The sequence below is a fragment of the Pecten maximus genome, chromosome 13, assembly GCF_902652985.1.
Source record: "Pecten maximus chromosome 13, xPecMax1.1, whole genome shotgun sequence".
Taxonomy (NCBI): Eukaryota; Metazoa; Mollusca; class Bivalvia; order Pectinida; family Pectinidae; genus Pecten; species Pecten maximus.
Window position 1 is genome coordinate 12,858,143 of NC_047027.1, and position 12,956 is coordinate 12,871,098.

The following is a 12,956-nucleotide window of genomic DNA, read 5'->3' on the forward strand; positions in this document are numbered from 1 at the left end:
TGAAAAGATTTGAACCCAATTTGGTCAAAAACATAATTGGGGGAAGGGGAACAGATTTTGCATAAATGATGACTCTGACTCCCAAAGGACCAAAGGGGCGGGGCCTAATGGGGAAACAGAGTTAATATCTTTAAATCGCTACTAGTCATAAAGTTATGAATGGATTTGAACCCAATTTAATCAGAAACATCCTTTGGGGAAGGGGAAGAGATTTTGCATAAATGGTGACTCTGACCCCTGAGGGGCCAAATGGAAGGGGCCCCATATGGGAAACAGAGGTAATTCCTTTAAATCACTACTAGTCATAAATTTATGAATGGATTTGAACCCAATTTAATAAGAAACATCCTTTGGGGAAGGGGAACAGATTTTGCATAAATGGTGACTCTGACCCCCAAGGGGCCAAAGGGGCGGGGCCTAATGGGGAAATAGAGGTAATTCCTTTAAATCACTACTAGTCATAAAGTTATAAATGCATGTTGTAAACTCAGAGAGACTGGACTTCATTATTTCTTTAAAGCAGTCGGGATACCCACGCTATAACCAAATATAGCATTGTTTGAGGTTAACAAACAAAAGGAATTGAACATGAACATTATTTTGACATTTGGTCAAATCCAACCAGGTGAGCGATACAGGCCCCATGGGCCTCTTGTTTAGGGTTTCTTTTCCAGACGACACTTAAAAGAGAGGAAACCAGATATCGTGATTCAAGGACTTGGAATGATCAATACAAGTCGTTTGAATATTTTGACATCTAGAAACCTACAAGACGAATATCGTTAATCGAGGCCTCTTAGTTTGAAAGTGTCCAGTCCTGTGGTATTTTAAAACAGGATGCAGTGTATACACGTCTGCGCAGATTTTTTTTAATATTCATCCATCCCTTCCTGTCACTGGCTGTTATTATACCATGACTTTCCATACTACGTCGAACCTGAACACCAATAACACGTAAGTACCAATCAATTGATATCCTTTTTGGAAGGTATGTGTATGGAAATCCTCGCGAGAGATGGAGGGCATGTGTAAGGATTGTGTGAGAATGTATGTGTGTTGTGAGTGTGGGTTCCATTTTCAGCTATAAAAAGAGGCCCTTGTTTGGCAAAAAAAAACAAAATCAATTCAAATTATATTTGCATGTTTTAACAAAGTATATTAACGCATGATTATAACGGTCAGAGTGATAATCAAGTGTTTAGTGGAAAATTGTTGGGAGTCAATATCTTGAAAAAGCAAATGAACATAACTCATCATGCGTCCTGTTTAAATCGACACAGCTAAACTTTTAGTCGTGAATACAGAGCATTTACAAGTGTATAACCTTAGTAACAAATATGTATATATGGGGTATGGGGTGGGTGTCTATGGTCCACTTGGATGAGGATGGTTCATAGTTGTATAGGTGGATTAATCTAGAATGCAAGCTGCGTGTTTAGGGCATGGGCTTTGAAAGTTAGTAAACAGGTCGAGCGAGTAAAATATTTATTCAAGTAACGTGTGCATCGTACTGTGCAATTTAGTTTGTTATGACCCCTACACGGTAACAGGATAGCTGTGTTCCAGTTAGCCCTTTGTATACATGATAATTTAGAACTGTGTTTGCGTTTGCTGTGATATTGGTTTGTACTGTAGTGTTCAGTGTAGATGAAATAGTCTACGTGTTCGTGTTCGTTTGGTTTGGTTTATTTTGTTTAACGTCCTATTAACAGCTAAGGTCATTTAAAGACGGCCTCCTGTGCATGCGACATGCATGCGTGTGGTGAGTGCGTATGTGTGTTTTGGGAGGCTGCGGTATGTTTGTGTTAAGTCTCCTTGTGATAGGCCAGCACTTTTGCCGATTTATAGTGCTACCTCACTAAAGCATACTGCCGAAGACACCCAGCAGCACATCCCACCCGGTCACATTATACTGACAACGGGCGAACTAGTCGTCCCACTCCAATTAAGCTGAGCGCTAAGCAGGAGTAGCAAATACCTTATGAACAAATGTACCTAATAATTTGAAGACTTATTTATCCAATTCAGGAATTTACCTGCAAAGGACGACATGAGAAATGAGAATGGAACATTCCACCCGGGTACGCGCATGCATCCTAGATTCCTCCCAGAAATGAGAGTTAACATTTTTGACAGTTTACATGAAAGCTATCATCATTTCCAGATGAAGCCATTATTAGACCCCTTTGTGGAGGCTATAAGGTCACCTCTCGGTCCATTCATTAGTGTACGATCATGCGAAGTTGCCTTTGATCTAGCGGTTTCATTCCTAAAGTGATTTGCATCAAACTTCACACACTTATAAAGGATCCTAACAGCTAGTAGGGTCGTTAAGGGACATTTTTTTACGTTATCAATACTAACGAAAGATCCTCTTTTGTACTTTCCGATGTATCACAATGTTTATTTTTTTTTATTGTTCAAGACTTACAATTTATTTATTCCGTCCAAATTTCATACCATTTGCACGGGCAGTTCATCAATCAGGCAAGTACTCTTATATTTCATACTTAGTTATGAAAGTATGTTTCCTCATTCCACAGAAGTCTTCATCTCATTTCTATAATCTGCCATATTGACTTGTATAATTCTAGTTCTGATGAAGAAGCCAAAGCAAAGAATGTGTCATACCGAAGATGGATTGTGCTGACATCGGGGTATTTCATTATCTTTCTGTGCCATGGTTTTGCCTTCAATTTGTCCGTCCTCATTCCTGAACTCCTCCGTACATTTGGGAGGAGTAAAGCAGAGACGGCTTTGGTTCAATCATTCACGGCGGGAATGCTTTATATAGCAGGTAGGTTGACTACAACGATGACCAAACACATTTGTCCTTACTAGAGCGAACATATCCCATGATGCAATTTCATCAATTGATAAAATTATAAATATCCGTCGACTATTGATAAAATCTAGTATCGTTTGTTCGTGTTTAATGTTCGATGTCGTTGTTGATCGAGGGTTTAGGGAGGTTTTGGCAGATTATGGAATCACTTGGTAGGACAAGAAAGATGCCATCTTCTCTGAAACCTGGGTACACTCAACTTACAATCTAATTAAAATCTAGATGGTCATTCTCACTACGTTACATGAACATCTAACAACATCCCATAAGGGGTCACGTTCCGATGACCTCTGAGATGTATTTCACTTTCAGGGCGAATTGTCAATTTGTCGATGTTATCGAAGCAAACCATTTCATAACAGCTTGCATCTGAGGCAAACCATTTCGGTACAGCCTGTATATGCATGTAGGTATATGCTTTCTGGGACGAAACGACTTGAAACAAATTGACAGCTTATGCAAGTTAGGTACTCTAGTCATGCTAATTCGGACCAATAAAATTCACGTCCGAGATTCTGGAAGTAGTCATTTGATTGGCTTATCCAAAAGGTCACCCCGACGTGACCCCTCATAGGAGTAGCAACTACCATTTTTAAATGTCGCGGCAAGGGGGCAGAACCCAAAGCCTTCCTCACAGGGGCGAACGCTCAACTAATGGCCAAAATTGACTCCTGCTAAGCGCTCAGCATATTTGGAGTGGACGACTGGTTCGCCCGTTGTCAGTATAATGTGACCGGGTGGGGTCTCCTCCTGGGTGTCTTCGGCAGTATGCTTCAGTGAGGTAGCACTTTAAATCGGCAAAAGTTCCGGCCTATCACAAGGAGACTTAACACGAACATACCGCAGCCTCCCAAAACACACATATGCACCCACCACACACATGCATCCACCACACACATGCATGTCGCACGCACGGGAGGCCGTCTTTAAATGACCTTAGCTGTTAATAGGACGTTAAACAAAATAAACCAAACCAAACCAAACCCCTCATAGGATGCTGTTAGATGTTCATGTAACGTAGTGAGAATGACCATCTAGATTTTAATTAGATTGACTCAATTTACAAACTAACCTTGACAGATCCATCACTAAACCCAGATTGGCAATGGCGTCATATCATCGACGATTCAAGCAATGGCTGGGTTTTTTACAACTTCCAACCTTTTCATTGATGTTATCGAGGCACCTGTTAGAATAGTAACAGTCTCTCTCAATTTGAGTACCCATAAATATTAGAACATCAATGCGAAACACGAAGGATAGGGTGGGGCTGACAAAATATAGGCGTGCCTTAACGTTCAGAACACCTTAGCTCAGCGTGTAAAAAATCTTATCCAGAAGGGCCAAGTCACAATTTGTCTAAATGCGACTGCGAATAAAATCATGTGGCACATACCCAATATCACTGGCATCTGGCTACTTCAGTCAGCACTTCAATGATAATTGTGGCTTAACGATATCTGGATATATCGGCACTCTTAGGACATCGTAGGATGTCAGATTCACTCATGGCACAGGAACTGTGTGAAGTACAATGGTTTGATACAGCATTACAGCTCTTGACAACATTAATCAATGATGTTTATTTTGAACGTCAATTTAAATTATGAAATAACTGTGATATTAATTGCTGTTTTAGTAAGATTAACAATTGTGTCTTAACAGTAACAGTGATACTTATTTCATCTATATATCTGTTTGCTGTGATGCTACCATGACTTTTACTAACAGAGGACGCTGTAGATGATTAGCTTTGCTCAACAGGTTTTATATCCTCAATTATCAAAGTTTATTATTATAATCCAATTATGAATTCTTATTGCCAATGTCCTACTACTGGACAGCGAGCTATGCAAAACAGATTTTCCTCTATGCACATTTTTCTTTTAATAGTTACATAGCAATATTGTATATCATTTTCAGTTACTTTACACAAAAGTCCTAATTACCTTTTTTGGCACTTTATTGTTTACTGTTTGGGGATGTTTTAAAGCACATAAGCACGAATGTACTGCAATAGGAAGTTGCAATTTGACCTTCAGAAAATTTTGCTTAAAGTAAAAAGAGCATGATCTTACCCAAAATCCATTACATTTTATGTCGTGTTCCTAATCTATTAAAATATGTAACTTCTTGTTTGGTAAATGATATGTAACATGTTATCAATAACATGTCCATGTTTAGTTTTCTCGAAAAAAGTGAAGAGCTGACATTGTCGGGTATCATACTTTTTTTTATTTTTCGCACAAAAAGGGCCTAATAATCCTGCGTATGTAAATGATTGGACTTAAAACATCTATTTGTAAACATAGCACTAAAGAGGCTTCCAATAACATACAAGCTATCGTATTTGCTTCTTAGGCCATTTTGAAAACCAACCTTTTGCTTCTTAGTGATTCCCTTTGGAGTCATGGTGTTAAACGTCCATATCATGTTTACACAGGAACACCGTGGGGGAAGTCTGTGTCCAGGTACGGAGCAAGAATTACCGGGATAACTGGAAGTCTGTTGGTCACACTTGGTCTGGTCTTTTCTTTCTTTGCTAAAGGCATCCCTCATCTTATTGTAACGCTCGGTGTAGCTTCAGGTAAGTAACGTAGATCTTAATGAATATGTTCGTAAAAATATATTATATTTAGTATTCCTCTTAATTTTAACTAGCCCTGCTGATACAGGAAATACTTTGTTCTCTACCCGCGTAGTAACGTAGCCACCTGTAGGCTTCTTTCACAATTCGCGCTCATAAAGCCTTCTTCATAAGCGTTTTCTCCAAAGTTAAACGCGGTGTGTCCTTAGCAGTAACTTTAGAGTAAGCGCAAGTGACCAGATACCACAAGTAGGCAAACACGAATAAAAACAAGTATTCGCCACACGCATGTATTTCGCACACGGGAAATGACCAAAATTGTTGATAGGACGTAAAAGTGCAAACCAACTAAACCTGTATTCTGTTGTTGGTTTTTGTCTAGTAGGGGTTAACCTCTGTTTTACCTAACCTTTTCTAGGAACCACACCTTCAATTTATACAATATTGATAAAATCGCTTATCACAAAGGAGGACACGTTTTGACTGGAGCCTTACGACAAACTTCGACGAGGCATTGATGAATTACGTGTCATCATCAGATAACAACCTGAATCACATTCGAGGCCGGTAAGGGCAAGAATGAACTAAAACTGTCGCCAGGATGGCTGACTAATACCCCCACAATCTGCACGAGTCAATGGTGAATTGGAACTGTTCATTAGAGGCTAACTAAGATAACCCAGTAATATAGTGACCAGTTGCCATAACAACTATAATTTTGAAAAAAAACAAAGTGTTTAGGAGGAGTTTTCCGGACAAACTTAAAGTTGATATGGTTCTTATCAGAAAACCTGTTTATAGTGACCAGTTGCCATAGCAACCATAATTTTGAAAAAAAAGAAAGTGGCATGCACATCTACACATTGTCCACTATATTTGTGTGAAGTTTCATTGAAATCAGCCCTTCGGTTTAGGAGGAGTTGTCCGGACAAACTTAAAGTTATGGTTCTTATCAGAAAACCTGTTTATAGTGACCAGTTGCCACAGCAACCATAATTTTGAAAAAAAGGCATGCACATCTACACATGTTCCTCTATATTTGTGTGAAGTTTCGATGAAATTGGCCATTTAGTTAAGGAGTTGTCCGGAAAAACTTAAAAGTTATTTTCTTATCGGAAAACCTGTTTATAGTGACCAGTTGCCATAGCAACCATAATTTTGAGAAAAATAAAGTGGCATGCACATTTACACATGATCATTAATATTTTTGTGAAGTTTCATCGGAATGGGCCCATCGGTTTAGGAGGAGTTGTCCGGTCAAAACGCGTCTACAAACGGACGGACGGACAGACAACCTGATTCCAGTATACCCCCCTAACTTCGTTGCGGGGGTATAATTAGTGTTTTGCTTCGTCATGATTTATGTTTACATGTTGCGTTTGCCTCAATTTTGTGACTTTACTCGGATTTATACTTTTCAGGAATTTACAAATCTATATCGGTTTGATGATATTTTGAGTTTGAATACGATTTCCTTATCATATCGGAATTCGGTGATGTTTGTTTGCATGCATAATAATCATATCTGAACATATTACATCATAGACAGTACGCGTTGTTGGTTCGGAGGCAAAACGCGTGAATTTCTTGTCGTGATTGTACTGTGGCATATACACTTATTCATATAAATATATCTTCATATGAATTTAAGTCATTAATTATTTTGATGATACGTTTTTGAAATAATGCTCCACATTTCAAGGCTTCTTATTCTTATAAGTGAAATTTCATTTAAAACAGGAATTGGCTTCTCTGCGACTTTTATATCCGCATCAACAAGTATCGGAGAATACTTTGAAGGGAAATCTAAATTAACGGCTTTGGCTTTCCTTACATTTGGATCAGGATGTGGTGGAGTGATAATCCCATTTATGATGAAAACGCTCATAGACGAGTATGGCTGGAGAGGCTGTTTACTCATAACAGGAGGACTTATGGCAAACATGGTGTGTTTCTTTGCTGTTTGCAAGCCAGTATCGGTTGGTTTTTCACATACTAAAGCAAATAACTTTGAAGAGAACTCCAAACAGAACAATTTTACTACTTCTCTTAAATCAGTGGTCGCCAATAAGGTTTATATCGTACACGTAATAGCCATGTGCTGCACAATTCCGGTTATCAACTCTTCATTGACGTTCATGATCGATTTCTTGATGACGAAAGGATTTGACTCGGAGACTCAAGTTATACTGTATATCTGTTTAAATGTAGGGGTCGCGTTTGGTGGAGTGTTACCAGGACTGCTTAAAAGGTACATACCTCACACCAGCGTCCTTTTTATTCCCGCATTTTTCACGCTCGTTGGAACAACAGTATATTCTTTCCTTCCTAGTGCAGAAACGTATACCCATCATGTGGTCCTCCTAGTCACTCTTGGGGTGGCATTAGGTGTCAGTGTCACCACAGTGACAATGACGACAATGAAACTCGTTGGACTACATGACTACACTGTTGGACTAGGAATCTTGATGACGCTCCTTGGTATCAGTAACAGTATTGCCGGGCCAATTGCAGGTAAAAAAGCCTTGATCTGATATGTTATACTCTTATATTCAGATAGTTCTTAAATACATTCTCTTAAATTACCGTTTGTTTGATAAATAACATCTAATTGCATTCTTACAAACTTATAAATACCTTTTCTGATGCAATTTAAAACACGTTACTTGTTAGGTTATTGATGTCATATTTTACATTGTAACCATTTTATTTTTCTGACAAGTGTGTATAAGATGCAAAAGGAGCAATTTGGCAGTTTGTACATATTTTGTAAATATCAGTGTTTCAATATTGAGCTTTTTCATACCAATTTATTTCGTGTCGAACAGTATGACCCTTAATACAGATGTTCAGTGATTGGTTATTTTATATTTTCATATATTTGTTATTATTTTATGTTGTAGGTTTGTTCGCAGATCTGACTGAATCCTACACTCAGCCATTTCACGGATTTTCCATAGGCCTTGGCGTGGCATCTTGTCTGTTTGTGTTTGCTGGTATACTTAAACGGAGGACAAGGACAACAAAGCACTGCGATAATGAACTCAATATCACTCCTTATGCGATATCAAATATCTCCTCTGAAACGAGGACGACCGATTTCAATATTCATCACACTGCGTTCATTTAGGGAATAAAGCTCATGAGGCCTGAAGATCTATCATAAGCGTTATAAATATCCAAGTGTGATTCAATTATTAACTAAAGAGTCCGGCGCAATCTGTGTGACCTTTTTAAATCGTATTGTCCACATGATTTCATAGAAAACTATATTAAGCATACACGTCACACGCAGCTGGCTTATCCCAAAGGTTTGGTTTGGTTTGGACCGGGTGGGGTGCCCTGCTGTGTGTCTTCAGCAATATGCTTCAGTAAGGTAGCACTATAAATCGGCAAAAGTTCCGGCCTATCACAAGGAGACTTAACACAAACATACCGCAGCCTCCCAAAACACACATACGCACTCAACACACGCATGCATGTCGCACGCACGGTAGGCCGTCCTTAAATGACCTTAGCTGTTCATAGGACGTTAAACAGAATTAAGCAAAACCAAAACTTCATCAACAGAACGTCAATGTATAATATTGATAATATCAAACGCATAGAAGTCATGATGCAGACACAAACGTTGGGTCTCGATGGATGGACAAAGCATGGCGTAGTTTGGTATTTTTTTTCTTCTGGATGATCATTAGCCGAATATGCCACACGAAAAATGGCTGTTTTTAGATACTTGGGCATCAAACTGTCTTTCACCATATTGTCTTCCTCGGTGTGTCTCTTGTAGCCCAGGTACCACTGATCATTGGCTACATGGACGCAGAATCCCACAACACGTGCCTCAACTGTGCACGTACAATACCACACAAGAAATTCTCTACATTCTGATGAGTACCTAACCAAAAGTGTGCGTGAGGTATTGTTTGAGTGGCGCGACTGAATTTCGACTCGGTAAATCTAATGTGGAAAATGTAACGAATACACTAGTCTGAGTACAACAATTGTTCGTACAACAATTGTTCTAATAAACATGAGAGTTTAAAGTATACATTCAATGATGTAAAACATTTTGAGATAATATTCTGATGTCCATTCAAAAAAGATATATTACTAAAGTGTAAATGACTACTCACCAACATTTTATAATTACTAACCATGATTTTAACTGCTAATTCACATCAAATCTTCATTTCTTACCCTTTAATTTCTATTTGTTCGTTTGTAAAAGATTGAGTCTGTTTGACCTCGTACACAAAATAAATCAAAGTAATCTTATAATGATAAAACATTTGTTTTTCATCTAAGAATATACCAGATATGTGTATTCCTTATTTTCTTTTTAATTAAACTAAGAAGCCATTGCAAACAATTTGCTGAAAACTTTTGTAATTTGTGTGGTATTCGTTGATCACATGGTTGAATTTCTCTTCCATTTACAAAATTAAGAATTGGAAATATATATAAACGTGTATAATTAACACAGATATCTGATTCAACATTGCAACATCTTGAGTATCCGGGTTTATGCTGGCTATTGGTCTCTGGTATCGGTTCAAAACTGCATTGGTAATTTTACAAAGTCCCCAATGCGGGGGACGAAGGTGTTTGGCATAACTTTATCAAACAGCCTAAACTGTTTTAACCTGCCGTTAACGTTTTCTACCAACCATCGAACATGTAACTATAGAAAATGCAGACATCAGTCAAATGTGGGATGTTAAGTTGTTTAGCATGATATTTTTCTATATTATCTACAGTTCACTTAAACTGAGGACTATGATCTACTTGATTAACTTTGACAAAGGCGTATACGTCAAAATAGTTTTGATATTAATTTTTTTTTAAGAAAAAAAAAAAAAAACCACCCAAAGTTAGGATTTGGACAGAGTTCAGTAGTATAAGGTGATAATGATTTAATGAAAAAGTGTAGGTATATGACTCTGGCTGTCATAGAACGTTAGTATAGAACAAAGTAAATCGAAAATGTTACCATAATCAGCCAAGTAGGGACCCAGAACACTCAACATGTACCCATCACCTTGTGTATGACTACTTTTGAAACACGACGTTGACACTTTGCTGTATACACAGGTATGTTCCTACAAAAAGTAACACTTGTATTACCCTTTTTGTACACTACGTATATTTAATTGGAACTATGATTTGGTAGTCGGGGTGTTTTGGTAGTGGGAAGACAAACTACTTTTTAAATGCAAACTAGGTTTTAAATAGAAGATTCTATTGACTGGTTCTTTCACAACTTTATAGTTCCTCATTTTAAGATTAAGTATTTACAGATTTGTTTTTGTTTCGTGTCAAGGAACATGAACACTGTTACTTTCATAGTAAGTAAAGCTGGACATCATTATGATCATAATACATACCTAATTAAGGTTTGGTTTGGTTTCGTTTATTTTGTTTAACGCCCTAATAACAGCTAAGGTCATTTAAGGACGGCCTCCCGTGCGTGCGACATGTATGCGTGTGGTGAGTGCGTATGTGTGCTTTGGGAGGCTGTATGTTCGTGTTAAGTCTTCTTGTGATAGGCCGGAACTTTTGCCGATTTATAGTACTATCTCACTGAAGCATACTGCCGAAGACACCCAGCAGGACACCCCACCCGGTCACATTATACTGACAACGGGCGAACCAGTCGTCCAACTCCTTATATGCTGAGCGTTATGCAGGAATAGCAACTACCATTTTTAAAGACTCTGGTATGTGTCGGCCAGGGGACAGAACCCAAAACCTTCCTCACAGCGGCGAACGCTCAACTAAAGGCCAAAAGTGAGGCATTTTCAAGGGAGACATTACAGGTGCGGATCCAGGAATTTGAAAGGGGGGGGGGGGGGGGGTCCAGAAATTAAGTGGTAATGCTCGCGCGACATTTTCCTCATCCGAAAAAGGGGGGGGTCCACTACTCTTGCTTTGCACATTTTGGGAGTGGAAGGACTGGTTTGCCTGCTGTTAATATAATGTGCCCGGGTCAGGTGTCCTGCTGGGTATCTTCGAACATAACACAGCCTCCCACAACAAACATCCGCACTCACCCACGCAGGCATATCACACGCACGTCCTTAAATGACTTTAACAGCTAATAGGACGTTAAACAAATAAAAACAAGCCATCTTCAATTAAAGCATGATTCTCAAATAAAACGTCATAGAATGCGTTTATATGGTTCTATAAAATGCAATTTTATGTCCATTTTACAAACATCTTAAAAAACGTTTACATGTCCATATATACATAGTAGGTCGTACTTATCTGCCGATATGAATTATTTAATTATCCTCATTTTAGATCGACGCTTGCGAAAATGTACATAATTTTTTTTTCCAACATCCGATAAAAGTATGTAAATATTGACAAAATTATAGTTGCATTATGAAAACCGGTAAAGGAATGAATATTACAATAAGTGATAAACATTGAAATAGATTTGGATACATTGTACAAGAGTATTTCGTCTGATATGTGCCTAGAGACCTTACAGGTGGTCGCGTGTCTATACAATAAGCTTTTTAGGTCATCTGACCCGAAGGGTCAGGATGACCTATAGTCATCATGTTTCGTCCGCCGTCCGCCGTGCGCCGTGCGTAAACTTTTCACATTTCAAACTTCTTCTCAAGTTCCACCAGTGGGATTGAGCTGAAACTTGCCTGAAATGATCCTGAGATGGTCCTGACCAAGTGTTGTTACTTTTCGGGTCGATCCGAAATCCAAGATGGCCGCCATAGCCGCCATTTTGAAAACACATTTTAAACTTCTTCTCAGGTTCCACCAGTGCTATTGAGCTGAAACTTGCCAGAAATGATCCTGAGATGGTCCTGACCAAGTGTTGTTATTTTTCGGGTCGGTCCAAAATCCAAGATGGCCGCCATAGCCGCCATCTTGAAAAACACATTTTAAACTTTTTCTCAAGTTCCACCAGTGCTATTGGGCTGAAATTTGTCTGACATGATTCTGAGATGGCCCTGACCAAGTGTTGTTATTTATCGGGTCGGTCCGAAATCCAAGATGGCCGCCATAGCCGCCATTTTGAAAACACATTTTAAACTTCTCCAGTTCCACAAGTGCTATTAAACTGAAACTTGCCTGAAATGATCCTGATATGATCCTGACAAAGTGTTGTTATTTTTCGGGTCAGTCAGAAATCCAAGATGGCTGCCATAGCCGCCATCTTGAAAAACACATTTTAAACTTCTTGTCCAGTTCCACCAGTGCTATTAAGCTGAAACTTGCTTGAAATGATCCAGATATGATGCCGACCAAGTGTTGTTATTTTTCAGGTCGGTCCGAAATCCAAGATGGCCACCATGGCAGCCATCTTGAAAAACACATTTTAAACTTATTCTCCAGTTCCATTGGTGCCATTGAGCTGGAAATAGGTGAGGATGTCAAGGAAGGCGAGCCAACATAGTGTTGTTATTTTTTCGGCCTCGTAAAAACTTTGAAATGGCAGCAATGGTGGCCATTTTGTAACATGATTGCGCAATCATGGTTTTCCTGAACAACACC

At 38.8% G+C, this 12,956-nt stretch overlaps 1 protein-coding gene across 1 annotated transcript; it reads left to right on the forward strand.

Annotated features, from left to right (window-relative positions):
* The first annotated feature begins 913 nt into the window (after positions 1 to 913).
* Positions 914 to 8,677, forward strand: LOC117340450 (monocarboxylate transporter 12-like). The gene is made up of 6 exons (XM_033902210.1): positions 914 to 954; positions 2,029 to 2,274; positions 2,595 to 2,797; positions 5,289 to 5,432; positions 7,173 to 7,946; positions 8,336 to 8,677. The coding sequence occupies exons 1-6, from the start codon at positions 914 to 916 to the stop codon at positions 8,560 to 8,562; spliced, it is 1,635 nt and encodes a 544-aa protein (XP_033758101.1). The 3' UTR covers positions 8,563 to 8,677.
* Positions 8,678 to 12,956: the final 4,279 nt, after the last annotated feature.

Bases quoted from the DNA above. Each gene is read 5' to 3' on its own strand.
- LOC117340450 (XM_033902210.1), top strand. From the start codon at position 914: ATGACTTTCCATACTACGTCGAACCTGAACACCAATAACAC. The intron at 2,798-5,288 runs GTAGGTTGACTA...ATGTTTACACAG, and splicing joins GGGAATGCTTTATATAGCAG to GAACACCGTGGGGGAAGTCT. The intron at 7,947-8,335 runs GTAAAAAAGCCT...TTTATGTTGTAG, and splicing joins TATTGCCGGGCCAATTGCAG to GTTTGTTCGCAGATCTGACT.